The sequence below is a fragment of the Calcarisporiella thermophila genome (assembly GCF_041956535.1).
Source record: "Calcarisporiella thermophila strain CBS 279.70 unplaced genomic scaffold VTP21scaffold_1, whole genome shotgun sequence".
NCBI lineage: Eukaryota > Fungi > Calcarisporiellomycota > Calcarisporiellomycetes > Calcarisporiellales > Calcarisporiellaceae > Calcarisporiella > Calcarisporiella thermophila.
The window spans coordinates 940,147-963,624 of NW_027192191.1; the positions used below are offsets into that span (position 1 = coordinate 940,147).

Here is a 23,478-nt window from a genome sequence, read left to right on the forward strand (position 1 = left end):
TTAACACCACTATTAACTGTTTGAAACCAAGTTATGTTTCTCCGGTCGCTGTTTGCTATCTCTTTGCCTTATCGTGGCCAAAGCACTTAATCAGGGATGCTAAGGATGCACGAAAATCCCTTCTTAACAGTTGGGGAACATCGATACCTTCATCTCGAAATTTGCTTCGTGTTCATTGTTGTACATCATTTAATTTATCACAACTCGCATCGGCATCAATGAAAGAGATAATACGATGCTCCGTAAAATGCCATCATCTCTATTGATTGAACGGGATAGTTGTCTATTCCACATTGAACTAACCTAGATCAATATCAGGGTGGTTAATTGTGTCTAACAGTTGCTATGTAAACGGGGGTTCCAGCCACTCATGAGTGGGTGCTATATTCTATGTATACAGTTCGCACAATATCGGCTAATACGCTTCCCGGATTTAGAATAAGCGTATATACTCTTAATGTTTGTTTCGCAGTGGCTCTTGCATCGGTTAATAAACACAATTCTTCCGTAGCCTCGGGGGGAGGAAGTGCGGAGGGAAACTATATGTCTCAATATTCTTCTCAACTTATTAAGATGCTGGGTTATGTTTCAGCCCACCTTGCTGGAACCTGGTCCAACATCTTAACCGAGAGAGCGCGCAAGGTTAAGAAGTTTCACACACTCAATCCAGCTGGCTTGACTAAAATAGAGGCTTAGGGGCAAAGTCCTCCCGAATCATCGTAAGCGAGGGTCTTATCGAGGTTTGGAAGAGGGGAAGAGCTTCGAAAATCCCTACCCCATTGGATGGGTGTTTAAGAGTTGGGCGCAGGAGGTGATCAGGACACTTTTACTTCCTTTTTATAAATGTGTTTTATGATCTTCCAAAATTTCGTCTCCCTTTGCCCCCTATTCTTCCTCTCGAGTCTTTAATTTCCTCTTCGGATCGGCTAGCCCTCATCCCCAAAGGATCAAAGCACACTCTCATATCCACGACAAGATGGGGATTCGAAGTTTTATACGTTCAAGGTGGCATCGTGTCAGCGGTCGAAGCCCAAAGGTAATCATTCACACGAATATGGCTTTATAGATCTTATGCAGAGTATTCTCATCCATGGTTGTTCCATTAGCACTCTACCACTAAGGCCTTTTTCGCATCTTGGCCGAACCTGTTACCCCTTTCCAATTCTCTCGTTTCATTGCACGAAGGCTCGGAGGCGTATCATCTCCGCATGCGTTCACCAAGTGTGGGCTGCCCGCGCCTAGAGAACGAGGACTCCTGGGATTCTTATCTTGAGCTTCTTGCCAGTCGCAATCCCCCCACTTTTTCAATCAACTCACCACAAGCAATACCTCCACTGAGAAAAGTCCACACAGAAGCCATCGATGCACCTTCTCCGTTTAACTCGCAGGCGTCGGAATCAACTGCTCTTGATGAGACTGCTCCCCCGACGCCTCTAGAGTCATCTTCAGAGAGTCGTCATGTGACCTTTGTCTGCGGTAGCCCTCTAGAACCAGCAGACTCCCGCGCAAGTAAATACATTCGACAAAACTGCTCATGTTGTGGTGACGTATTCAATGATCTTGATTCGGGAATCGCCAGTATTTATTACGCTCCTGCTTCATCTTCTCCCTCGTCAGCTCCGTTACTACCGCTTTAATTTTACATTTCTTGCAATCCAAAAAAGTCATTCCTCTTAGCATTTTACCTCATATACACTTTTATATTACAGCTTGTGTTTATTCCCCCATTTTTATCTGCCGATTTTTCCCTTAAAATAATATAATGTTCTAGAATAGAATGAGCACTAGTTAACTGCCTGTTGACACATATTTTATACATTACTTTATTATTCCAAATATGTGGAAACATTTTGTAGAGCAAAAATAAAGATTCCTCGTCAGAAAGTGTTAATTCAGCTTACCTTTCCATGAAGGGAGAGTTTTCTATGGCATAAAAGCAGAACAATAGAGTAGTTAGTCTAAAGTTCGATATAAATGCAGGAAAGAGAAAATAAATAAATGTTTTCTCAGGTGAATTAAAAGATTTCTTTCAAAACATTTCAGAAGTCTAACATATATGAAAGTGAAAGCATCATAGACAGGATAATAAAAGAAAAGAATAAGACTTGACTACTTACCATAAGCTATACGTTTACAAGATGATCCAGAGTAATGATTAATTACTATAAAATGTGATCGCAATAGATAAAGTTTATTTAAACAAGAACGCAAACAAAAATTTCAAATAAATACCCTAAATAATGAGGCTTAGACTTTTACGCGTCACTCTAATTGAATCAATTCATTGTAATCCGACGAGGAATAGGTACTTTTAATTTCTTCTCCGGTCTTTATTCCAGGTAATTTTATTCCTTCTCTCCCCTCACCTACCCCTTCTGTTAACACTTTCACGTGTAATCACCCAATAGCTATTGACTTTTATATCCTAGTGGAGCTTTAAAATTTTAACTCATGAACGGTGCTATAGCAGAGATAAGCTCAAATATGATTAGACTGATTTTAAAATATTTACATTCATTATTGATTTTAGCAACGCTGCTCTAGTTTGCATTTTTTAACTCTTTTTGTTATTTCGATCTTGATAACATTTTATGTATTTCCTACTATGATTCATTGAACCATTTATCAGGCCTTTTTATATATTTCGTTATTGCTATCTCTGCAACCATTTCTGCTGAAAAGGTTTGTCCACTTGGCAAGGATCCAGAATCGTATAAAGATGAGATTAAGAAATGCTTCTTTGAGCAGATCTATCAACTATGATAAACCTTGACGCTGTTGCGATTCCTGGTTACGGTAAAAAAATTCAAATTTGATCTATCCACTGCCTAGTCACCAACAAAAGGAAGAATGCACCGAAGTCTCTTCGCAACACTCTCTGAAGCGAACAAGCGCAGTATCAGACATAACGTGGCAGGGGTATATAGCCATTACATTAACTCAAGTAATTGAAAATGAAATTAAGTCCAAGCATGCATATTTAAGCCCTTTTCAACTTCAATATCCCCAGCGTTTTAGCTTTTCCTCTTTGAATGTAGCTTGCATATATTCCTATAAATAGCGTAGGTACCTTTTTTGCAATACCATCCCACTCTATTTCTACGAGTTGTAATAAAAATATTTTGATTCCGAAAAATAAGTTGTCGGTTTGTGACTTTTAATTGGCTTTAGGTTAGCACTAAGTACAGCGGTTTAGAATAAATGGAATAAGCAGTCAACAACCCAAGTTTCACGTTCCCATCTTCCATAACTTTTATTACAATCTACCTTATTTTTTTTTTCTTGTTTTACTATTTACTTGCTACCCCTCTTCTCGGAAAGGCTAAAATGTCACACTTGAAAACCAATACTTTTAGGGTTACTCTGCCTCAATGATCAGAATTAGTGATTTCAAGCATTTTCCAATATACTGTATTTTACGGTAATGTCGTCCGTTTTTATCGTCAAATTCGATCTTTGTATCCAAGCAGTGGCAGAATAGTCTGGACAACTTTATCCGCAGCCAATTAGAATGAAGCAGAGTTCGGCCCTAAGTTAGATTGGTGAATGCCAATTAAACTTAGGGTTGAACTTAAGTAACAACGAAAGAGGAGACCCTCACTACAGAAATATAAGAAAAGTAATCCTTCATTTAAATTTCAAAGTATTATATAATTGAAAACTGGTTACAAATGCTATTCTGTAATTGTTAACCGCTCTATATCGTCAAAACTCAAGATTCCTTCTATTAAACCAAGTGAAAATGAATTAAAACAACAGCCCTTCATTCAAATCACGATATGAGCCATGAATATCTAAAAAGCTGCTTAATCTATTCAGTTAATTCAGATTTAAGGCTTATTATTATTAAAAAGGGAGGAGATAAATGCCAACTTGGAAATTGGAGTTTTCTCGTAATATACAAAGATGATAGATTTTTTTTTCAACTAGCGATGTTTTCTGACAATTGTAAGTGAACTCAAAATATGATGCGTAATCTGGAAGAGAAAGGACGAATCCCGTAAACTAAACAATCAGATTCTCTTATTGCTAAGCAATTTCGAACGAGCTTCCAATATAAATTTTTAATTGCTTAATTATAAAATTAATAATTTTTCTGTAGAGTCACTTGCTTGGCAAATTGGCTCAGCAATCAAAGTGCACAAAAAAAACCTTTAAAACTCATCTGTTCATTAAGTACGCAATGTACTCTCCATATCCCACGTTGACTCAATTTCCTGTGTTGCAATACAGGGCCCTATTTTAGTCTGATTTAGATATATTCCCGGCACAGCCAAAGATAATGATGTAGGTCACAAATCGGATTAATTACTAATCCAAAAGTTTAAAATTGCAGCTGTCTATATATACTAGGACTTCGTTATTCCTTTTATTCTGCTAAATCCTTAGCACCTCCCTCCAATTTTCCTTATTTTTTATGAATATTTTCTGCTGCTCTTTTTTATCACATTTATTTACCCTTCAAACGTTGCAATCGTCATATACTCAGATAATCTTATTTATAAATATATCGTTTAAGCCACAATAGAAAAAATGACCACAAGTAAAATTATCCATAGTTGAATCGAGCTTTAGCATCAAAAGATCTCAATGAACTAATGCTTACTCAATTGTAGGAGATTTGGCTCCTCAAGATCTCGAAGAGAAGGGATCCACCAATGGCTCATTATCGGATACACAATTGGAGGCAGCCAGCTATGAAAAAAAGTTTGAGCCCGAGAAGGATATTGGACCGCCTCCTGACGGCGGTTGGGGGTGGCTTGTAGTATTTGCAAGCTTCTCAATCAATTTTGTTGCTTTTGGTACTACTACCATCTGGTTTGTTTTAAGCACCATTATAAAATCGTAAGGAATGTTTAAAATTTAATCCTCTTCGTAATCTTAAATAGGGGCGTTTTTCAAGAACAATATGTGAGAGAATTTAAAAACACTACTCTGTTTGATCTCTCTTTTGTTGGAGGATTAGCCACGGGCCTTATCTTTACAATGGGTCCTATTTCTGCTCCGCTAATTGCTCGTTTTGGGTATCACGTACCTATGCTTGTCGGTAGTGTGCTTGCACCTCTTGGGATTGCTTTAGCTAGTTTGTCCACTGAAGTTTGGCACGTTTATCTCACCCAAGCTGTTGTTTTCGGTATTGGATGTTCACTGCTCTTCATCTCTTCAATTGCACTTCCCGCTCAGGTAGGAAAAAACCTTTATCAACTTATCTCCCAACTTCTACATCTGCAAACCACTTTGCTATAATTCGGTGTGTGAATCTTTCATATAGTGGTTCGAAAAGCGACGTGCGTTAGCTGTGGGTATTTGTTCATCTGGAAGTGGAATTGGAGGACTTGTCCTTGCTCCTCTTGCTCGCCATCTCATCAATATTATGGGATTCCGGTGGTGTCTCCGTGTTATGGCCTTCATTAGTTTTGCTCTTTGTATTATGGCAACTTTCTTCGCCAGAGCTAGAATTCCACTTTCACAACGTAGAGCTGGCAACAAATCTTTTGATGTTTCGCTTTTAAGGATTCCCGGATTCCTGAGCCTCATAGCATTTTCATTTATTAATCTTTTTGGGTATGCTTTACCATTCTTCTATACCCCATGTAAGTGAAAGCAACTCATTGTTCGTAGATTATCTCTTATCCCAGATATAACTCATTATATCCAAGTCCTTTTAAGATATTAACTACCATCTCTCATTTAATTTCTAATTTCATAGCATATGCTACATTCATTGGACTTTCTAAAGAAACCGGTGCGCTTTTTGTTGGAATAATGAGCGGAATCAACGCTATATGCCGTGTAATACTTGGCTATCTTGGCGATCGTTATGGTCGTATAAATATGCAGTTCACGGCAGTATTCTTGTCCGGGTTGACTTGTCTTTTGATATGGGCATTTTCATACAATTATGGTACTCTTTTGGCGTTTGTCATACTTTACGGAATAACTGGGGGCGGGTACTGGGCTTTAACTCCAACTGTAGCAGCAGAGGTTGTTGGTTAGTAGGATTGTTAATGGAAATGATATATTTTAATGCCTACATTTGAGTAGTGTATATCTAATATCTTCGTATATTGTATTAGGGGTTGAAAATCTCGGATCCGCACTCAGTATCCTATACATATTTAACGTGGTCCCACTTACATTTGGAGGAAGTATTCTGGCAGCTTTACTCCAGTCTACAAACAATACTTCCTATACTCCAGGTATTTTATTTGCAGGTTTTACCCTGGTGGTAGGAGCACTCTGCCTTATTCATACCAAACTTTGGCGGAATTCTCGGATACTTGCTAAGGTTTAATTTTTGGAGCAAGTTTACTAGGATCAGGGCTATCATCTTTGGAGATTTAACTCTATTATATGATGTTTAGAATTGTATAGTATACCTTACTTATTTCTTATCCATAAAATATTATCCTTGATATTCTTGAAAGCCATTTAATTTATATTAATTATATATATATTATTGCTGAACTATTAAGAAAAATGCGATGGTATAGAGAAAATAAAAGAATTATATGCAACTGTTCAATAAATTTTCATCGTAGCGCTTCAAGTTTCCATACCAATCTTGGGCTGTTCGTGCATTTTCACTGAGGGATATTGACATAGCTGGAATGTATCATTAATAAAACATGAATTTCGATTAGTTTTCCAAAGATATTCCAATTTTTAGTTCATATAGGAATATTGAGTTTATAATGAAAAGTATCAATTTGTATCAACTCTTTTATAAAGAATGGCATATAAAGGTCTTAATAAGATAACATCTGCACAATTACTGCTGCCGAGAACCAGAATCTATCACCAATTTTTACTTCCATAATCAATACAAATAAATATCATATTGATTAGTACTTGAAACTAATCTGCAATTTACTTTAAATCGAGCAAATTTGCAGAAATCTTCGTCACTGATCAGCCATGCTTATAATACAGGGCACGAGTATTGCAATAAATAACATATTATTTTCGTAGCAAATTCTACCAATTTCTTTTTCCACCATCTGGTAGAAGAGATCACCAATATCAAGGCTAAGGATTTCTAAGGGTTTTGCAGTCTTCTGGTGGCGAAGGAAGGAAAATAATAGGAAGGAGGAGACAATTTCTACTGGAAATTGCCAGACGCAATCTGATGATTTGGACATACAGGATTAAAATAACGCAAAGCAACATTATCAAAGGGGATATGTGATAAGTGAAATCCTCAATGTCTCGTAGATGTGTTCGGGTTAGTTATTGGGGATATTTTCCTTATTTGCTGATCTCGCTTTACAATTGGACGAAAAAGATTCCAAATAAATGAGACCACATTAATTATGTATAAGTTAATTGTGCAAAGAAAAACATACTAAACCCAAGATTTTCAACCCCTAATACAATATACAAAGATATTAGATATACACTACTCAAATGTAGGCATTAAAATATATCATTTCCATTAACAATCCTACTAACCAACAACCTCTGCTGCTACAGTTGGAGCTATAGCCCAGTATCCGTCCTCCAGTTATTCCGTAAAGTATGACAAACGCCAAGAAAGAAAGAAAAGGCCAACACGTATAAAGTATTTCAATAGTTGTTTTTTCGGTAAGCATGGGTAGGTTTTGACAAATGACTCAACATAAACTGAGTATGAATACAGCTGCTTGGATATCTTGTAAATTTAAAATTTTTTATAGAGTGTTATTTAGAGTTTAAAGTGGTACATGGCGCAATTTGATTGCAATACCACGATAGATACACTTTAGTGTGGCTGAACAGCAGGGAGAGGCCCGGCAACATAAATCTTATTGTTCCCATATCTATTATCATTTTTGAACCCTTTCTATCTCCTGACTAAGTATATACTATTATTCTGATTGTTAGAAAGAGAAAAAAAGATTGAAATATCCTAATCTAAATGAAGCTTTCATATTTTAACAGAACGAAAAAAAGCATTGGCACTATGAACAGCACAGTTTAAGAATATAATATATTTTACATTAATAATTCCTGTATTATCTGCACTAACTTCAAAGTAAAACCCTCGGTTTAATTCAAACGAGATGGTCCAATCACGAAAAGTATGTTGCGAGTTTTAACCTAATACTTACCGATCATGCTTTAATATGAATCACCCTATCTCTCATAATAAGGTGTCGCATCGAATTGATGCAATTTTACCAAGAGATCCAATGCGGGCTCTAAACAAAGTAAAAGGACTAATGATATATGGGAAAACCTGCCAGAGTGTAACCTTAAAAAAGTGCTATAGCTCAACTTTATCTCGAAATCACCAAGAGTTTTTTTATCGATTACAAATCTTTCTTTCTTAGGGCTGTGCTGGGTCATTTTCATCATAGCCTCTGCACAGCCATAATAAAAAAAGGAGAATATAGAAACTTTGTAAAGGTATGTCTAATCTAAGGCAATGATTCAGTCACTAAGCAAAGACAACCAAGTCATAGCCTCCTCCCCCCCCCCCCCGCCAATATTGAAGCCTATAAAAGCTCATGATTTTCAGACATTGCCGCCATCCTGCAATCAATATTTTATTTTACGAAATATCACACTACATTTTATCGCTTCTAAACTATACGCCATGAAACAAGAATTTAACCATCGTGCGCACTTGCATGGGAATAATGCAGTCCAGGCTGAAATATTAGCGAAAGAATATTCTCAAGGGGACACACGAATTTATTCTGATGTTTATTCTCGCCTCATCAAGGAATTTGCATCATTTGAGATAAAATCTGGCAAGGATACTTCCAAGGGGCTCTTAACCTTGGGAGTTGGCAGATTACGTCGAGTTGCAGTGTGGACTTTACAAGATGTCTTGCTCCTTTTATTTATTGCCAAAGAAAAAAGCGAGTGTACCCATGACCCTAACCATCGGTTTCAATCTAATTCTGAGCTTCCTTATAGTAAGTACATCTATTTATTCACATACTAGAGAAAATTTAAAAAATTTTAGCATGACAGCTAATTTAAGTTAGTGGAGCTAATTATCAAATTATCTCCAACTATTTTTACTATCTCTTGCAAACTTTATTTTAATATTTCTTTATAAATTTATTTAGGCGGCAGTTATGAAGCCGAGGAGGTCAAAGATTTCCTCTATAGTCTTGTCTCTAATGTGTTTGTTGATAGTGCAGAAACACATCTTGCTACCCAGGCGAACACCATCATCGAGAATGTATTCGTCTCACAGAGTGCAAAAACGATTATGCAGTCAATTCTTGAGGCGATACAATTAAAATCTGCCGCATATGAGCATTGGAAATATCCTAAGTCACTTTCACCCATTGATCTTACCTTTGATGCCGTGCAACATTGTCTGGCTCGCTTTTTGATTGACGAAGGAATGAACCGTGTTATGTTCTCCTGGGAAAGGCCACTTGGTGAAAATTTAGTTGATTCTGTATCTAATATACTCCAGACTGCTCGAGACGAGTCCCGTCAACTCCATCCAACAGAATATATTCTCCTTCACGTCGCTTATCAACAGCTGGCCCAAGGAGAAAACCCCAAGCAAGCCCATGCCCGCTTCTTGGGCACTTCTGGTTTTCGTAAGGACACTCAAACGTACATGTCTTTAACGGATCCAGGAGATGGCCATGTATTCGGTACCACGCGACACAACGAATGGATGAGGGGAGCAATTGTTCATGTTGGTAAGTTACCATTTTGTTTTAATATAAATATACAGTTCATTCTTCTTATTTCAACGAGGATTACATCATACATCTTATACATTTTAATTATCCAGAGCATTTGGAACGCCCAAACCACTACCCTCGTAAGAAGATAGAATCCTATCGCATCGCATCAATCCTTGATTTCGCTAAAACCAGGTTGCATGTTGGCTCTCAAGCTCCGACAACGGTAGGTACCATAGAGTTGTTTTAGTTTGGATATGCTTCTATAATTTAGGCTTATTAAGCACTCGTTATAAAAACATCAGATTTTTCTTAACATTTATTTTCGAAATTTAATTTATTTATATTCAATATAGTATTTTGTAGGGCGTATGCTTAAGGATTTCGGAGAGTTTGATCTTGACTTTATTAAAGTGGTAAACACCACCTCGGCAGCGGCTTCGGTAAGTTTTAGATATTTACCTATTATATGTATATTTTTCTAAACTATTTCTGTTAGTCCGCATTTCAACTAGGGGCCGCGGAGTGCAAGGTAGCGATGGATGGCCTAAGGAGTTCTCAGATGGTTAGATATATGAAAGCTCTATCAGGACACACTCTCCGCAACCACAAACAGTATCTCTCCTCCGCTTTCAATCTGAACACCGTTTTAATTGATGATCTGCCACCACATTCTCCAGAGAGTCCGGCTTACTTAACTGATCAAATGGATATTGGTCGACGTGGTATTGAACTGGCAGCCATGGGTGGATTCGAAAAGGTCACCTGGGATGGTGCAAGTGACTCATATCCTAGTAGATGCGTTTTGGAGCAACTTGGATTCCAAAATATGCTTGAGCTTGTTCACCGTGCTCATGAACTAGGTCTCGTTACATATTTTTCTGCCGGTTTCAAATTCCACCACATCGAGCAAGTAGTTTATTCAGGCGTCGATGGTGTGGGCATTGGAGGTGCTCAGATCCTACGCTACATGGACCACCAAACTGGTATGCATGGCCCTTATCTTGAGGAGAACATTCCTGAGATTTTGCGTCTCCGTGATAAAGCCGCTGCTTCTGTTCGTGGCCGTGGTGTTCATCTCCTCTGCCGCTTGGATCGTATGTTCTTTGAAGGTTCCATTACGACCCAACACAATGAATTCCGTCAACAACTGTATCAAGCACTTTACGATAAGGACGAGATTCGCATTTTGGAAATACTGGATCAGTTAGATGAGATTTCTGCCCTTCCTGATGATGGAGAAACCCCATATCTTGGATATGCCAAACGCCTTATTGCGAGCAAGTCACCTATGATAAAGTCTTTTATGGGTGATAAAGAGTGGCAGATATGGATCGCAAAACTCGCTATGTTAGTGGAATGGGGAAATGAGACTGAGTTAATGGAAGAATACATGGGTGAAACTTGGCTTAATCTCCGGGCCAAGTATCGTAATACTCGCGCAAGGGTAAGTCATTCATTTTACTCTCGCCCTATTATAATTCATTATAAGAGGTATATATTAACAATTAAATTCTAAAATAATGTAATTCTCTACTTGTATATAGCGCTCTTCTCTTCGAGTTAGGGCCAAGCTTATTACACAGAATTGAACAGAGTTGTCCTAGGTCATCTAATCAAATATTCAACTTATTATTTATTTTTATCAACTATACATTTGTGGATTATGATTATACTATAGAGCCTAAAGATTTCAACATTTAAGGGATTCCTTCAGGAAGTCCTTCTTTGATATCTAATAAAATAGAAATTTTACATGATATATATAATAGAACACGGTGAAAAGGAATAAAATTTCAAAACAAATATTCCCAAAATGAAATATAGTATATGGCTTCTGATGCTTTGAAGAGGCAAAGGTAAAGGGATGGTCCAGAAATGGTTCTCTTTGGGAGTGTATGGGTACACTGTTCATGAACCAGAGAGAGCCCCGGTGATTAGAGAGAATATCACTCTTATGAGCAACTGGAGGCACGGAATCTATAGAGATTAGATAAATATTGTATTATTCCAGTATAAGAATGTTAACGTAGAAACAAATGAATCCCTCATTTATAAATTCTATATTTCTCTGGAAATGCATTAATAGTAGCAATGAAAAATGTTTAATTGCTATACCTTAGAATCTCGTTAAAAAATCTAAAACATATCTAAGCACGCTTACTTATATTTCAGAGAATCATTGAATAGAGGCTACTAGTGAAAACTACAAACCTTATGTAATTGTGGCCGAGGATACACTATTATACAAATCAGGCTAAACAATAACTCAAATTATTCATTTGAATCAATAACTTTTAAAAATCACAAAGTTAAGTGTGTAACTAGTCAAAATATCCTAAAAAGGAAAGTGGCTTAATTAGATAGAGTTTACCAAGAAATTTCAGAAAACCGTTTAAAAACGTAAAAATATCTTAGTAAAAGAGAATACTTCCATATTTGATTGATTATGAACATTATTGCAACACACGGCACCTTGTAAAATACCTTCTAATAGCAGGTATTTACGCTATAATCGATGTCTCGAACGAAGGTTTGACCTACAAATATCTGTCAGTGATAACAGGAGGACCATGGTCACTGCAAACGGATCGACACATTAACTGGAAGGAAGAGAAAGAGATTATACTCTACCCCAAAATGTTCCTACTCCGCAATGAACAACATTTTTTGTCGGAATAAATAACACAGCAGCATTAGAATGTGTTAAAAACAATAGGAGATTGCATTCTCCGCCCCTCAATTCACTTGTGCGGAATATTTGGAGAAAATGCTTGGAGATACACATCCAAACGATAGCGGAACACATCCGGGGAAGGATGGATATAAGCATCAACTTAGTCCCGAGTGATTTAGAAGCATGCCAATCCTGATTTATCGACCATAAATTCTTCAAAAGCATCAAGAAGAATGGGGATCTCATTAGGTGGAGCTGTTTACAAGCAGATCAATATATTGACTAAACTGATATTATCATTCAAAGCCAGGTGCAGAAACTACGAATGCCTTGTCCCACGATTGACGTAAGAAAAGGCATCCCTATACCTACCTCAATTGACCCAATTTTACAAATATTAAGCAATACAAGTGAAAAATGTCGAGTGAATGCATCAACCTAAGCCTAATAATGTCCCACTATCCACTAGCCGCATGGTTTCTCCAGCCACTATTTATAAAAACTGCGAGTTTGCCCACAATTGCTTAAAATGCGACCCATCTAAGCAGCTCCACTAACAACGCAATCGCTGAAGAAAAGGATTTGGCATTGGACCTCTTGGTGTAAATTAGAAAAGAATTGTTATACCTGGGGAACGAGGACAGGGTGCAAGAAGAACTGGTAACACATTAGCCCCAAAATCCTTTGACATGGACACAGTCACGTTAGGAAGCTAGACATCTATTGCAATCTTCAATATTGGGCGGCGGAACACTCTAGTACGAAGTCGAAGTTTTCCGTGAGTTTGCCAGCGTTTGCCGTACACTAATAAATATACTATCAGAAAAACGCATTTATCAGGATTCTAGTGGACATGAAAGAATTTTTATGATACAACAATTGTCTCCGGTTTCTTTTGAATACCTTTTTCTTTCTTGTCTTGACTATCTTTACTGATTTGTGGCGCAGTTTAATTCGAGTCACCTTTAGATTGAACTTTTGCGCCCAGACTAATATATAAATTGATTATAGATCGCATTCGCACAATTAAATACCAATATGACCTCACAGGATAACGCGTATGATCGAGTTATCAAGCGTGTAAAATCGTATGAATTATCCCCAGAGGAGCTCAGGGCTGTAGAAAAAGCGCGGAGTCAAGTTTCAACTCACAGTAGGATCATGCTTTTATAATATCGATTATTACGCACGATTAAATGGCAAAGCTCACCGGCGCTTTTCTTTAGCATCCATAGGAACTTTTACGGGTGCACTTACTGGTTTTTTACTTGCAAGGAGAAAGCGGTTTAGCCCTTTCCAAACTTTTGCACTATCTGCTGGTAGTCTGCTGATTGGTGCCCAAATCGGTTTTCTTAGTGGTTCAATGGCGGGTATACGAACTATACAGTCCCTCCCTAACCCAGACCGCCTGATCCGCTTGATCCGAGATATTCAAAATGATATTATCCGTGAAAAGAGGATGGGAAGCATGAGACCCCCTCCCCCAGGTGCTGGTCCTTTAGAGGGTTCTCAATCTGAAAATCAGCAACCAGGGTTGGAACAACCTGTGGAGAGACAACAGAGAGGATACAAACGAGCAGGAGAACGTATGCCCGACGTATCCGAGCAACCTGAGCCTGCGCTAGATAGAGGATATGAAGAATCACAAAGTCGTGGCGGTTTCTTTGGGGATAGTGAACCCCCCACTGGTATACGATCTATTATTATTTAATTTATGAGGCACTAATTCCCATTATGCATTTACTCGCAGAAGATGAACGGTTATTCCGACGCGAATGGCAAGACATAAACGCAAACACAAGTCAAGAAGACAATAAATCTCGATCCCGGTGGGCACAAATTCGCCTTGAACAAGGTCAGCCCCCATCCGCTTGGGATCGTATTCGGGAGAAGGCCTATAAGTCAGACACAGGGAGAGAAAATGCTTCCGAGAATGGAAATTCCTCTCTGCCACGGTCATCTTCTTTCTCAACCTCCGACACTCTGTATTCTAGAGACCCTCAAAATCAAACAGATGCTATTCCGCGTACTGTAGAAGACACCGAAGCAGTGCGAAGAGGATCTCGTGTTCGCACCAACCAGTATGGAGATATCGTGGAATAGATTTTTAAGTTTATGCTGTATATATCCGATAAGCAGATGATTTTATTAAGGAAAAAAACTATCGCTTCTAGTTTTTAAAAACACGTTGTAATGATACAAAATTAAGAGGTATATTGAATGCGATTTTCAAGGGCACGGTGATCAACATATTCTAAATCCACCAATCTGTAAAACAGTAAAAAATAAGATAAGCGTTCAAAAATAAAAACAAAAGGTGGAAGAATGGCTCCTTACCCCGTCATCATCATCTTGAAGCTTTTGAATTGCTCAGCCATTCTCACTACCGCCTCCTGTATGATTAATATCGAATTCACTTCCACCAGCCATAGGTTTTCTCCACCAAGAGGTCGAGCGGATAATAGGTCATGCTTTTGATCAAGCTATGATAAATTAAAAAAGAAAGCAGTGAGTACTGAGTATTAAACAGATAAACATTCTATAGTCTTTATCACCCTAAATAACTGCGTAACCGTGATGCGTAAAATATCATTAAAGACGAAGCAGTAGCCTTTTCGAGAAATTTCGAATGACATTCTGAATCAAATTGAAAACTTTTGAAGATTATGCGCTTGAATTCATAGAAAAATAGTACTTACCTATACCCTAGTAAAGATAAAAAATCAAATACCTTGCCATTTATTTTAACTGTGGTTACTTGGCGTACGGTCACAGTTTTGCCAGTAAGACGAGGTTCTGGAGGACCAAACTGACATAATTGCCTATATGTATGAGAAAATGCGATTAATATCTTATATGTTTACTCTCACGTCATATGTTACACTGTCGGAAGAAATACGATCATTTCATACCATTCTCTTATATTTAAATCATTAAGATTTTCATTCACTACAGAAGATCTTAATCTTAAAACGATGTCTTCACTTCTTGCGGGTCCGATAGGGGTCTCAACTATATTCATTTGATTCACAGTTAGCTCTTGTGTTGGTATGGGATGATTGAGCTTCTCACCAGCCGGCACGAACACTATTTCATGTTCATATACATCTTCTTCATTTGATAGACCGCACAGACTTTTAAGTCGCTCCAGAAGGTTTGGAAGAAGAGTGTCGTCTATCAGGCCGTGAAGACTGCACTCAAATGTAGGCGCGGGGCCAGTCTGTGTGGACATTACGGCTAATTCCTTGGAACCAGGTATATATAATACAAAAAATTAAGAATAGCGTCCTACGTATAAAAAGTCGTCACAACCGAAGCCATCCAATTCATATCTGAGAGAATACCAAGTTTGCATCCAATGACTACTTCCGAATTCTGCTCTTCGACGTCTTATTTCGACTCTGCATCAGCAAATTATAATACCCGGCCGATCCGAAATCGCATTGCTTCGAAGGCCGCAAATGCGATTCTTGAGCGTCTACCTTTGCATAACTTCCGTCTCCTAGATTTCGGTTGTGGCACAGGTTTACTCTCACAACGTCTTGCAGAGCACACAAGCTACATCTTAGGAGTAGATACTTCACCTCGAATGATCGAGGAATTTAACCGAATATGTTGGGAGAATGGTGTAACTCCTGAGGAAATGCGAGCTGTATGCCTAGATATAAGCTCGACGGAAATCCCGCCAGAATTAACGCAAGAGCCACTATTTGACTGTGTGGTGACGCTTCAGGCGCTTCATCATATTCGAGATGTAACTTCGGTATTGAAAAGTTTGTCCAGACACATCTCCTCAGGTGGGTGGTTTGCGGGCGTGGATTTACGCAGAAAAGAAGAATACGGTAGCTACTTCCTTTGCTCTTCCTCTACGAATTCACATAGTAATGTTTACCATCGTGGCGGATTCACTCCTGAGGAACTTGAGGATGCCTTGATAGGAGCAGGATTTGTGGACATTATTGTAGAAACAGCATTCGTGCTTCCAAAGCAAATCGGGCAACACCTTATTGAATTTGAATTTGTTATTGCAATTGGCCGGAAGCCATAGCATATTACTATATATACTGTAAAATATAGTGTATGTGGGAAAGTTCCAAGTGTTGCTGTGTACTTCATTTTAAGGAGAAACGATCGCATATTTAGTACGATGAATATGTATCAAGCATGAGAAACATAAAGCATATTTAAAAATGACTATCAATTCGCCTAGTTGGCACGTTAAAAAAAATCAATATATTTTTCCCTCTTAAACTAGCCTTTTTATTAAATAGAATAGAATATTATATATGAGAGAATGGGGATGCAGAATACGATTTGAAGTGCCTTTTTTTTTAAAAAAAAAAAAGATTCTTCAATATAGCCCTTAAATATTTTCAGAGTATAAAATATGAATCTGTGAAGTCGTGGATTGGTTAACACATTCTGAAAAATAGAATATAAGAATCATAATTGAGAATTTGTATTATTTTATATAACAACACGTTTTAAATCGCGTTTTATAGTTAATAATGGATCATATGTTATTAGAAGAAAATATTTTATTTGGAGGTATTCGTAATCGTATTCCAAAGACTGTCCCATTCTTATCATTTGTTTTTTCCTATACTCTTTATTTTATTTCACCCTTATCTCATTATTTTTCGCAAATAGACAGGACCCTTATCTGGATTAACATTTCCCAAGGGTTTACTTTTAGTCGTTGCATGGTTTAAATGGAAAATCAATAGGGATCTACCCGAAAGTGAGTGAAAAAAAAAATGTCAGTGCGCAAATTGCTTCTCGGTTCAACTGAGAGCACCATGTTTATTTCATATAAAATAGTTGCTATAGAAGAATAAGATTACGGAAAATCAGGAATAGTAAAATAAAAGATGTTGGCGGCAAAATCTTAATATAGGCAAAATGGCTCTAGCCCCATTAATAGGGGACAGCAAGGTGTCACAGCACTTGCATATTATAGGAATAGGGAGATGAATTAAAGGCATCAGTTATATTACAACCATATATTTGGATATACGAGAGTTGATTCAATGGTGAATATCCCTAGCTCCAAGAGAGCTGGATCTCTATTTAAATTTACAGTCTAAGACAAATTACACCCTTACAGGCGAAAAAGAGGGCCAAGAAACCCTTCCCCTAGTGAGGGGATTGTTTGAATAACCTATAGTTTTATCATAAGTAGAATACCCTTTAACTAGTCTAACGGTCAAAGGGAGGAGTTCCAAATAGCAAATCAACGCCAATTAACTTAATTGCTTGATTTTCCAAATTGAAATCGGGCGAAGAGGGAACGGATATTTTAGTTTCTCTCTCGACGATCTCTCAGTTTCCCCATGTGTTTTGGATCAAACGCCACAAGTACTCTCTAATTTATTATGCCCATTTTTTTTTTCGTCGTTTTCTTCCCAAGAGTAAAGAGTACACGAGAAGAAGCTCTACGTTAATATCATGCCTGGAACGAACAATCCATCCGAGCAAAAGGACCAGTCCAAGCAAACCGAGCTGCCGGGCCAGCAAGATCAGAAAGACTTACAAAAACTTTGTGAGCAACCAGCACAGCAGGAAATGGAGCGTCGCCCCTCTCTCGAACCCCATGATAGGCGACGCGTACTGATGTGTCTGGACAGCTCCGACTTCGCAAAGGAAGCGTTTGAATGGTCCATCAAGAATCTCCTTCGTCCAGGATCAGATCACGTAGTTCTTGCAACCTCCGTGGAGCGGTCTGGAACACCTATACGCGCCGACTTTAGAGATCATGCTGTTGGAAATGGGCTTAGACGGCGAATGAGCGAGGTCGAGCAGGAAAAAGGAACAGAGATGCTACGGCCTCTAGCAGAACGTCTAGTCGAATTTGGGGTATGCTCTTGTAACTAGTTATCTGAAGAATTCGGCTCACCAGATCATATTATATAGGTTACTGCTCAAGTGTGGGTGCTCAAAGGCGACCCCAAGGAAAAGCTAGTAGAATTATCGAAAAAGCTAAATATTGACATGGTTATCGTCGGTTCTCGGGGACGAGGATTATTAAAGAGGTATTCTGATAATTAGATCGTCATGTTTTAACGTTCTCCCGCTAATGTACATATTTCAATTGCTTAGTCAACTCCTTGGAAGCGTTTCGAGTTATTTGTAAGTACCATTTGCTATTGAATATTTCACCCTGGATTATATATACATATTCTGCAAATATTTAGGGTCCATCACTGCGAATGTCCTGTGATTGTAGCAAAATCAAAGAAGACTGAGCATACCCCAACAAGAAGGAGATCTGTTATTGGAATTATAGGTGGGCAGTAAAGAATCGATTTGTTAGATTATATTTTTTTTTTCTTCATGCCCCTTCAAATTTCATGTTTACTTTCTTGACCTAATTCAATGTTAATAGTATTTACAAAATTTATTTTATTCTGCCTCATGATATATATTTCTTATGAAACCATAGTACAACAAAAAATATATATATAAAATTAATAGTGATTCGCTACATAATGTCGTTTGGAACAAAAAATATTACAATCAAAAGTATATTCTTGACTTCATGGAATGCTTTTGATGTTTACTGGCTTTTTTCTCCAGATTCACGCTGCTTCTCCGCTTCATTGCGCCTATTCACCAGCACCTCCACAACTCGTGGCACGTTTCCATGGTAGCGTCGAAGCAAATCTTCGAGATCGGTTTCGCCATAAAATCCCATCGCATGAAGTTGCTTCACAAGTTCATCAATTTCTTGTTCAAAATTAGCAGTTTGCTGCTGTTGTTGCTGATGCTGGGATCCAGTAGCCCCGAATCTCCCGTATCCACAGTTGGCGCTTCCTGGAGAAAATCGGCGTCCTTGATTAAAGTATGTGTCCCCGCATCCTCTTTGCCAGCCATGACAACCGCGACGACCCCACCAGGGCCCACCAAATCCGCCGAATCCTCCAAATTGACGATATTGTTCATTATTCTGCAATGACTGCAGCCAGTGCTCAAGATTTTGAACATCGAAGTTAACCGCTATATTCTCTGCAACCTAAAGAAAAGGGTGCCTTTTGTTAAATCTTTGTTGAAACAAATGACGCTGAATTAAAATGCTTTCTTACGTGATTCATTATAGAGTTAATACGTTCAATGATTTCGGGGTTCTGGTCCAACAAGTCTCTAAACCGCTCTGCTAATCCCTCTACCTCACGGGCCAGCTTAACAAAGGGAGGCTCCCCCTCTTGGGTACTTTGCCCTTCTCCTTGACTCGCAGAGTTTTTAGCTTCTCCTGTTGAACTCCCCTCTTCCTGAGGATTCGCTGCCACCCCCTCAGTTTCCATGGGTGTGGCATTGTCTTCGGCAACATCCTCAACTGTCACTGCTCTGTATTTCCCCTTTTCGGAGTCGCCAGCATTCACATTACTCTCTCCTTCGGCACGCTCCTGCTCCGGGGCTGGAGTTACAAAATTTTCCGTCACTTCAGTACGAGGTGTCTGTGCGCCTGCGGCAACGAAATCCCACCCCTCTGAGTCGGAGCTGACAAGATAGAACCTGGTAATATTTGTGGCAAGAGCTTCGCGCAGCTCCTCAGTAGTATCCAAGGAAATAATATCACCATCGTGGTCATGGTATTGAAGCGTAGGGTTGGTCACCAAGGGGAAGAGTGTGCGGAGCTTGAAATGAAAAAAAAAGGAGTTAGCAAGAATATCTTTAAGTATCAGCTATTGAGCTATATCCGCGACTTAAAAGTCTCCAGGAGATAAAAGGTCCAGGATATACCTGGGACGGTATGGAGGATATGAATAATTTCTAACCTTCTCCTTCAACTGCTCCCAAGTAGTGTTCTCGGTGTCAAGCGATATGCGCCGAGCTTTGTTGCGCAAGATAAATTTGACAGAGACGACAGCCATTTCGAATTCGTTTTTCACAGAAGCGTGATTCCTTATTTTATTGTATGAATTGATAAAAAAAAGAGTTGAAGGAGTATGAGGGGAAATCCGTTTCAGTTAGCCCCTTATATATTAGAGCTTTCATTTGGAGGCCGCGTAAACCCTCTTGGCAGTCGTAGGCAAACTGACTACGGAATAATTTCACATCGGTCGAATCCTATTGGCTGACAAAAATTTTAGTACGTCAGCTGGAAGCTTCCAGAGCGAAGTGGAGGTCGATTGTTTTGCGCAAGACGTTGCTTAAGAATTTCGTGTTGCGTAAGAGGGCAGGAAGGAATGTTGGAGAATATTAAGGAATAATAAAAAGAACACAATTCCACATTAAGGTTTGCCGAAATAAGTACGCATGAATAATTACAATGTTGACAATAGTAAGGGTCAGATTATTTCGCTCTTTTCATTCTCCTTTTCACCGAAATGCTCTGGTACTCGATATACAAACACAGCAGGCATACCCGCCTCCAACGATAGATCGCGTTCCTCGGAGCCATTCACTTTTACAAGCAACACATCCCCTCGTAAATGTACGTCGAATATCTGTCTCTCGAAAATAGATATGGAGAGGGCAGGGATTAAAGGCTCTTGCAGATCCTGTTGATGTTGTGTAAGGATATCTTCGATACGCCACACATAGAGCTGCCCATCATATCCCCCACTCACGAGATATTTGCCATCGTCAGAAAGCGCCAGCGCTGTGATGAATGAAGTGTGCACGCGTGCGAGCTGCAACTTGGAGGTAAATAGTGTTTTGCCGCTCGGAGAGGTGATGGAGTTAACTAAGGGGAAATATACACGAAATTATGAGCATTTTGCGTCGAAAAGTAAGAGTATCACCGACGCCAAACTTACAGAACTTTAGAATGCCTTGACCCACTACCGGAGTTTGTGTCTGCTTATCTTTCAGCTTGCTTCGTTTTTTAGGCGGATTACCTGCAGGAGTTGTTGCCAAGCTTCTCTTGGTAGCTTGTGAGCTATACTTGTCCAGAATGCTCCGATCAAAAAAGAGAGTGATGCGGTCGTCTTGACCGGCGACGACCAGGAATCTATGGTAATATTGCTTTAGCTTAAAAATTTAGTAGAACCAAAAATTTCTCGAATTGCCTGTTCTGTTTTTGCCAGCATATACTCATCACTGCTCCAAACTCAATGCAATTTTGCCATGTAACTGTTAAATCAACTTCGTCACTATGAATCACATGTGTCCCCCGCTTTTGAATCCTTACTGATAGGACCGTAACTGACCCATCCTTAAGACCAACAGCGAGCATACTGCAATTGTTCGCGTAAATCAAAAGAAGCAATGGGATATTATGACAATGCCATGAGAAGTATACTGAAAAAAGCACTTACTTTCCATCGCTTGAGAATTTTACTGCAGTGATCTCAGGCTCATTCTTGCCAGAGGACCGCCATAAAAGAGGACTTTTACGATACCAATGGCCTTGAGGTTCTTCTCCTTCTGGAATCTGCGTAAACGCATCCGTTTCATTGAGAGTGGGCGTCTTTGCAGGTTTTTCATCAAGAATATGGCAAGTATAGATTGCAAGACGACTGCCTAACGCTACAATGAACAAGGAAGAACAAGGATGCCAGCACACACTTTTTGAAAATAAAAAATTAAAGAAACTAAGAACATGTGGAAATAGGCAAAACAAAAATCATACAACGATACCTACCAGTTGATTGCATTTTCAACATTACTTTGAAAGCCAGAATCGAACTTAAGAGGTAGCATTCGTCTTTGAGAAAAATCGCAGACATAAACTGGCAAAATCCCATTCATTTCAAACTCTAATGTGAGAGCCAGGAGAAGCATATCGCTGGTTTCGTGCCACTGGCATATCCACTGCGAATTTGCTGCTAATACTCTATTAACTGAGAGTTCCTAAATTGTAGAAGCGATGAAATAGCTTAAGTCGTCCAAATGATATAAATTAAGGTTGAAATACCTACCACAGAAAAATCACTTCGAAATAATGGAGATGGAGAGACCAGGCAATCAAGCGCCTCAAATATGGGGCCCTCTATTAGCTTCTTTCTTTCTCCGGTGCCAATTGTCGAATCTGACCAAAAGTGTAGGCGCGAGTCACTTACGGAACTGAAATAGATATTCTCCTAAAAAGAGAAAGAATTACTCAAACTAGAGTTGGGGTCAAATTAGATAAAGTTATGCTTACAGAATGCTTCAGGTCTCTCTTTCCTCTAATTGCTAAAGATAATTCTCGACAATCTCGAAGGGGGATAATCTGTAATAGAGTTGGGACAAAAGATGACCTTGCAATTTTTGTAGACGCGTCATTGATCCAAGAATGCCCCTCGAATGGGTGCTGGCAAAAACATTTCATCCGAGAAAGTGTCAATTTGACATCCCGTCGACTAAATGGGTAAGCGTAGGACGATTTAACCTAAGAAAATTAAGAAATTTCGGAAATACCCACTCTGCACAAACTAATGCATCCCAAATATCGTTCTTTCTGTAGAGTCTAAAAGAATCACAAGGGCAGTTCTATCATAAAAATGCTTAATTAATTTCGTGTATCTATCCGATTGAAAATGTGTAGCATACTTTGTTCCAATTGTTCATACAGCCGCCATACTTTGCGTTGTTTGTTCCTGCTCCATTTTCTTGCTAAATAGTGATCATAATTACACCAAGTGATGAATGCAATTAGTGTATACTACTTAATAGATTATTCTTATCATTATTAGAATAGACGTCCAAGATCTCACCTCTGTCATGTTGTCGCGACAGAATTTTGTCTATTTAATTTTATCAATATTTTACAACTGATATGTTTCGCCACTTTGGTCGCGTTATGGTTTAATTCCAAAAGCAGTCACAGTCAAGGTACTATGTAAGAATTTGGAAAGTGATTTACGCGTTGGATGTTTAGAGAATATATATTATATCTCCTATGAAACTGCTATGCAAAAAGCTTTATTTAACAAGTCTGAATGGGTCAATAACCCGGTGCATATTAACATATATTAAAAACGTTATTGTTTTTCATGAGATTGATAAAATATTAGGTATCCACCACTTTGGGGGAGCTCATTGAACAAAGAAAAAAGTTGTCCTCTTTACTCCATTTGCTATTATTTAAAGCTGCTATTTTTACCTCGAATAGTACCAAGGCAGGTAAAATATAGAATCAAGAAAATCGATGATATTTAACCCCTATTTTCTATTACTCTTTTGTCTTGCCGCTAAGGGTATGATAAGTGTTCAAAATGCCCTCAATCAAAAGAAGAT

General features: G+C 38.6%; 7 protein-coding genes across 7 annotated transcripts; 4 read left to right on the top strand and 3 right to left on the bottom strand.

The window, feature by feature from the left end:
- Positions 1-976: 976 nt before the first annotated feature.
- On the top strand, positions 977-1,637 carry VTP21DRAFT_399 (uncharacterized protein; the record flags this gene model as incomplete). The annotated part of the gene is made up of 2 exons (XM_069394350.1): positions 977-1,036; positions 1,107-1,637. 2 exons carry the CDS (start codon positions 977-979, stop codon positions 1,635-1,637), a joined length of 591 nt encoding a protein of 196 aa, XP_069256778.1.
- A 2,896-nt stretch (positions 1,638-4,533) lies between these two features.
- Positions 4,534-14,418, top strand: VTP21DRAFT_400 (uncharacterized protein; the record flags this gene model as incomplete). The annotated part of the gene is made up of 13 exons (XM_069394363.1): positions 4,534-4,543; positions 4,617-4,818; positions 4,890-5,184; positions 5,273-5,594; positions 5,711-5,992; positions 6,078-6,200; positions 9,060-9,653; positions 9,749-9,864; positions 9,995-10,081; positions 10,138-11,085; positions 13,327-13,468; positions 13,542-14,003; positions 14,066-14,418. The coding sequence occupies 13 exons, from the start codon at positions 4,534-4,536 to the stop codon at positions 14,416-14,418; spliced, it is 3,936 nt and encodes a 1,311-aa protein (XP_069256779.1).
- Positions 14,419-14,519: 101 nt separating this feature from the next.
- VTP21DRAFT_401 (uncharacterized protein) lies at positions 14,520-15,547 on the bottom strand (the record flags this gene model as incomplete). Its single annotated transcript, XM_069394374.1, has 6 exons — positions 14,520-14,583; positions 14,653-14,798; positions 14,871-14,952; positions 15,015-15,137; positions 15,228-15,327; positions 15,388-15,547. The coding sequence occupies 6 exons, from the start codon at positions 15,545-15,547 to the stop codon at positions 14,520-14,522; spliced, it is 675 nt and encodes a 224-aa protein (XP_069256780.1).
- Positions 15,548-15,673: 126 nt separating this feature from the next.
- On the top strand, positions 15,674-16,363 carry VTP21DRAFT_402 (uncharacterized protein; the record flags this gene model as incomplete). Its single annotated transcript, XM_069394385.1, has 1 exon — positions 15,674-16,363. The coding sequence occupies one exon, from the start codon at positions 15,674-15,676 to the stop codon at positions 16,361-16,363; it is 690 nt and encodes a 229-aa protein (XP_069256781.1).
- Positions 16,364-17,763: 1,400 nt separating this feature from the next.
- VTP21DRAFT_403 (uncharacterized protein) lies at positions 17,764-18,612 on the top strand (the record flags this gene model as incomplete). Its single annotated transcript, XM_069394396.1, has 4 exons — positions 17,764-18,171; positions 18,229-18,347; positions 18,415-18,444; positions 18,510-18,612. The coding sequence occupies 4 exons, from the start codon at positions 17,764-17,766 to the stop codon at positions 18,610-18,612; spliced, it is 660 nt and encodes a 219-aa protein (XP_069256782.1).
- A 259-nt stretch (positions 18,613-18,871) lies between these two features.
- On the bottom strand, positions 18,872-20,186 carry VTP21DRAFT_404 (uncharacterized protein; the record flags this gene model as incomplete). The annotated part of the gene is made up of 3 exons (XM_069394407.1): positions 18,872-19,327; positions 19,398-19,949; positions 20,091-20,186. The coding sequence occupies 3 exons, from the start codon at positions 20,184-20,186 to the stop codon at positions 18,872-18,874; spliced, it is 1,104 nt and encodes a 367-aa protein (XP_069256783.1).
- Positions 20,187-20,603: 417 nt separating this feature from the next.
- On the bottom strand, positions 20,604-22,964 carry VTP21DRAFT_405 (uncharacterized protein; the record flags this gene model as incomplete). Its single annotated transcript, XM_069394418.1, has 8 exons — positions 20,604-21,001; positions 21,075-21,288; positions 21,422-21,494; positions 21,576-21,786; positions 21,927-22,110; positions 22,179-22,340; positions 22,792-22,854; positions 22,956-22,964. The coding sequence occupies 8 exons, from the start codon at positions 22,962-22,964 to the stop codon at positions 20,604-20,606; spliced, it is 1,314 nt and encodes a 437-aa protein (XP_069256784.1).
- Between the last annotated feature and the right edge of the window lie 514 nt (positions 22,965-23,478).